Raw genomic sequence first — 4,726 nt, 5'->3', positions numbered from 1 at the left:
ACCAGCTGAAATGCAAGAGTTTGGTCAGACTCATAATTCGAACTCACATAGTGACTCCACCCACCACACCCTTCGAGAGTTTTATTCTTCATTTCGATCAGCTAACTTGTAATTGGTCCTACAGCCCAAACATGGAACCACAAACAGTCAAGATCCCAAGCCACCCTAGAGACCATCTGATCCAAAACCCTCATCTTCCTGATGGAGAAAGAAAGTCCCAGAGAGGGGAAGTGACTTGCCCAAGATTATACAGTTGACCAGAGAGTAGCATGAGAATCTAGAAGGGTAGAGATGTCTTCACAACTCTCTTTTGGGAGAAAATACAACCACAAAGAGGGGGAAGGGGTTAGGGGATAAGGATGGTGCTGGTTGAATTTCAGGGGCACCGGGGCAGGGTGGAGTGGGCAGCAGACCAAGGGTTAGAAGACAGCATCCCCACTTGGCTCTGCCTCTTACCAGTTGAGCCCCTCACTGCACCGCTCCCACACCTCTCAGAACTGTTGAGGAGCCCATGCGAATGTGTCTTGAAAACCATAAAGCTCTACATATGTACAAGCAAGTTCTGCCCATCTACACAGCTGCCTTTAGGACTGGGAGAGAGTTAGGCATCCTCTCTGAGCATAGCCAAGGATGGGGGTGCTTCTCTCAGCAAAGGGAGCCCAGAACACCAGGTTAAATCCATGTCATTCAAGCAGGGCTCAGGTTGTGTGTGTCTAAGCAGCTTTGGTTTGAAAAGATTAGGAGGGCAGTGGAGTGGAAAGAAAAGCTGATGAGGCAGCGGAGTCCTGCCCGCGGTACCACACTGCCCTCTGCAGGGCGCCAGGGAGAGGTACCCAGGCTGGTCTGGGGCAGGTGAATGTAATTCAGACGGCCCAGGGTCATGGGATCCATTCCCATGCCTCCGCGCAGGGCAAGCCCCCTCCAGCGATCTGTTCCGCCTAGCCTGAATCTTCCACCTGCCCTGATGTTCACCATTCTCCAATCTGCTCTCGGGAGGAGCCGGTAGGCGGGCCTGGGCGTTTCTCACTTTGTAGCCAGAATCCAGACAGTTCTGGGAAACACAGCAGCCCCCAGCTCCTGCCCGACTCACAGTATCCTCTCTGCTGCAGAATGGGGTGGCTTCTCCATACTCTGGACGTTCTCCAGTCCATGGGGAAAGCTGCCTCAGCGGAAGGAGTCTTGACCTGCCTGGATCAAGGAAACAGCCAAGATCCTGCAGGCTTCAGGGATGAACCAGACGTTCTGTGACTCAAGACCATCAAACACAGTCCCTGCAACCGATGTGGGATTTGGAGGGAGATGTCCAGGGTCCCAGAGCCCGCACCGTGGCACCCATGTCCTCAAGGGCCTTGCTGTGCCAGGCTTTCCCCCACCCCCAGCCCATTCCCTGTCCTTTCCCTGGCTGTTCGGTTCAGAGCAGGGCATCCTGCAGCTGGCTCACCAGCCTCCAGGCGTGGGCTCAGGCCCTGCTCCCCGAGTGCCCTTGTGTGTCCCCGGGGAGCCGCTGCAGCAGGCCCAGCCACGTGACATGAGTGATTCACACGCGCAGACGTCCAACCAGCTTCTCCATTCTTCCTCTCCCAGGCCATCACAAAAGGCACAGTCTTGGCTGCTGGGGCTGAAAACCCTTCAGCACAGAGCTGCTTTGTTCCCAGGGTCAGCAGGGCCTGGAGGCTGAAGGGAATTAGGAAGACAGGGAGCCTGGGCCCAGGGTGGTTTTCCATGTGGCATATGCCCCTCGTGCAGGCCAAGCCCACTTCCTGTCCTGGCCCCAGTTCCAGAGCTCAAGTTCACATCGCCCTCCTTTAGAAGTGACTTCGGGTTGGGTTATTGGTTTCTTTTATTTTCCACTCCCTGCACGTGTACTTTTCTTTGAAAAATATGTATGTGCTGTTTCCTTTCTCCTCTCCAATACACATCTTCCTTTAGAGACCACAGTGTCAATTTGGAGCCCAGCAGCATTGGTCTTCGGAAGCGTGTTTTATTCCCTCTCTTCTGCTCCCTAACCCTGACCAAACAGAGCCCGGGCAGGTGCATGGGACTGGAGGGTGTGATTATGGGTGAAAGGGAAAGAGAGGAATCTGGTCAGCATTGGGGGGGAGGGGAAGGAGAGGAGGGATGGGGTCAAGGTTGGGGCTATCAGGCTTTGGGAGATTATTCCAGTTCTTCTGATTCTCAGGTTATGAAAATATTCGACTCCGGGTTGTTGAAAATAAGGTCCTAGTAAAGAAACACTTGGAATTAAAGGGCTTCTAGAAGCTACCCGGTCCCATTCTGATCACCTGAGAGGTAGTCCTTCCTCCAGAGCAAGCCCGTGGTGGGCGGGTCTGTCTGTCCCACCACTGAGCAGCTCTAGATCATTTAGAAAGTGCTTCTGAATGTTAAGTCAGAATCTGTACCCTCTGTGGTAAACTGTAAAAATGGCCATCGTTCTCCACTCCTTGTTTCCATGCCCTTCACATGTGACTTTGCAGGATTGATCTCATGACTTGCTTTGACCAATAGAATGCAGCAAAAGTGATGTCGTGCCATTATGGAGCCTAGGCTTCAAGGGGTCTTGCCTATGTCTACTCTCTCAGAACCCTGTCAATACCGTGAGAACGAGATCAGGGTAGCCTGCTGGAGGATGGACAGACACGTAAAGGAGAACTGAGTCATGCCAGCTTGAACCATCCTAGACTAGTCAGGCCACAGCCAACCTGCTGGCTGACCATAGATGCACCATTGAGATCAGCCCAGCTGGTCCAGATCAGCAGAACCTTCCTGCTAAGCCCAGCCCTAACTGCACACCCTCAGAATCATGAGCTAACTAAATGGTTGTCACTAAGTCACTAAGTTTTGGGGTGTCTTCCTATGCAGAAAATATAAACTGATGCACTCCATAATAGCCCTCTAGAGCTATACAGAATAATCTGGATTCCTTGGCCAGGGGGAAAGACCTTTAAATATTAAAATAGCTAATTATCATTGCCTCTAAACACCAGAATGGCTCTTGGGGAGGTCACACACACTAGCCCCTGTCTTAGAGGGAAACCACATCCCAAAGCATCCTTTGCCACTTCTTTCTCACCCAGTGCCAGCCCCAGGAGCTGCAGAAGAAGCTCTACTGCAGCTGGTGTCGGCATCCTTCAGTAGCATCATGTCCACTCACCGGGAATTCTGAGCACCCCAGCAGTCAAATATTCTGGTCTTTCTAGCACATTTAATTATCAGTTAAGAGAAATTGAAAGATCAAAATGAGGAGGGTGCTCAAAGTACAATGAAAATACTTAAGTCAATTAGGTTTCTTGCAGCCACTTCTGACCCAAATCTAAACTGCCAAAAAGCCTCCAAAACAAATGTCCTTGGCAGGTTTCCAACAGAGCCTTGGCTCCATGGAGCACAGCAGTAGGAGGGTGGTCAGAGGCTGCTGGCTTCCAGAATGTGCCACGTGGAGCAAACAGCAAAGGCACTGAACTTTGTCTTGGGGTCTGATGGGGAAGGTCACCATCCCCACCACAGGAGATGGATCAGGCCAATGGCAGGCTCCATTCTCAACCAGACACGGAGGGAAGTGGTGTTGTGGGCAATGGCTGCCAGCCGTGGATTTTCTGGCTGAAAACTTTGCTGCAAAGTTTGCCAGTTCAAACGAGCCCTCGCAGCTGGGTTTCCTGTTTTCAGTTGGTGCTCCCCGTGTGTCACAGCACAATAATTCTGGGAGATGTTCTCAAAATGGACACGGTCTCCAATTTCCTTGCCCTAATAACAGTGCGGGAGATAGGGGTGAGGGAGGCAGAGAAAGGGAGAAACCCCAAACCTCAGAAAAGGAGGAAAACATTTCTAAACTCTATTTCAAAAATGAGAAAATCAAATTCGCCAAGTCACAGTACACAGCCCTCTACTCATCCAATCTGGTCCCCTGCTCTGGGCAGGCTACGGAAGAAGAGACACTTTGGGGAAGTGAGGCGTGTTAGCTCTGCTTTCACAGCATCAAGAATATTTTGAAATTTCCTTCCCAGAGAGCCTAAAAATCATCAGCATGGAATCAGTGGTAACAGGGTCAAGGGGCTGGTGACGGACTCCTGGAAAGACGCTGTCCACCAACAATTACTTTTCAACTACCTAAATGACACTGGCTGTGGCTCAAAGCAGAACAAAGAAAGGACAACTCTCTCTTCTAACTCTTTTCTCTCTTCCACCAGACAAATGCATCACCCCCAGTCTCCAAGTCCATTCTTTTTCGCGTCCATGAAAGAAGCTTGGAGTTTAGAGTACGCATATTTTAAAGGTCTTCAGAGCCATCTTGCTTTGGGATTTTGGATGAAAAGATGAGGGTATGTCTGTATGTGCGTATGTATGTGAGCCTGAGTGCATCCACGCTTTTATCCATGTGCATAGGTACATATATTTATGTCCGTGAGAGTGCCTAACAATGTGTGAGTGTGGGTTCATGTCAATAAATGTACCCAGAAAATGCAAACTTGGTACAAATGCCCATGTGAGCCCATGAGTGTGTGCAGTTGTTGGTGGCATGTGCATGAAGCTGTCGTGTGTGCCTGCAAGTGTGTGCACCTCTACACATATTTCCCCCTGACATGTCTGCAGGACTGCGTTCCAGGTGGGGGTGAATGTGTGTACGTGCTAGTGCATGCCGGCCCGTGAGAAGGTGTGCCTGTGTGTGTGCATGTGTCCTTTGCACAATCAGGGCCCCTCATCCGCCCACCTCGTCCCCCCTTCCGGCGAACCC

The 4,726-nt window shown here is 51.0% G+C and overlaps 1 protein-coding gene across 1 annotated transcript in view; it reads right to left on the bottom strand.

Moving 5' to 3' along the window:
* Positions 1-1,164: 1,164 nt before the first annotated feature.
* The window catches only part of IGFBP2 (insulin like growth factor binding protein 2), a 27,275-nt gene continuing 23,713 nt past the window's right edge, over positions 1,165-4,726 (bottom strand). Inside the window, exons 4-5 of the mRNA XM_055079373.1 lie at positions 1,559-1,674; positions 1,165-1,271 (exon numbers count right to left, since the gene is read on the bottom strand). Coding sequence (XP_054935348.1) covers positions 1,165-1,271; positions 1,559-1,674 — 223 coding nt within the window. The remainder of the gene's footprint in view (positions 1,272-1,558; positions 1,675-4,726) is intronic.

The sequence above is a fragment of the Physeter macrocephalus genome, chromosome 2 (assembly GCF_002837175.3).
Source record: "Physeter macrocephalus isolate SW-GA chromosome 2, ASM283717v5, whole genome shotgun sequence".
Taxonomy (NCBI): domain Eukaryota; kingdom Metazoa; phylum Chordata; class Mammalia; order Artiodactyla; family Physeteridae; genus Physeter; species Physeter macrocephalus.
Note: the sequence above shows the minus strand (reverse complement) of the source record. Positions and strands in the feature narration are given on the sequence as shown.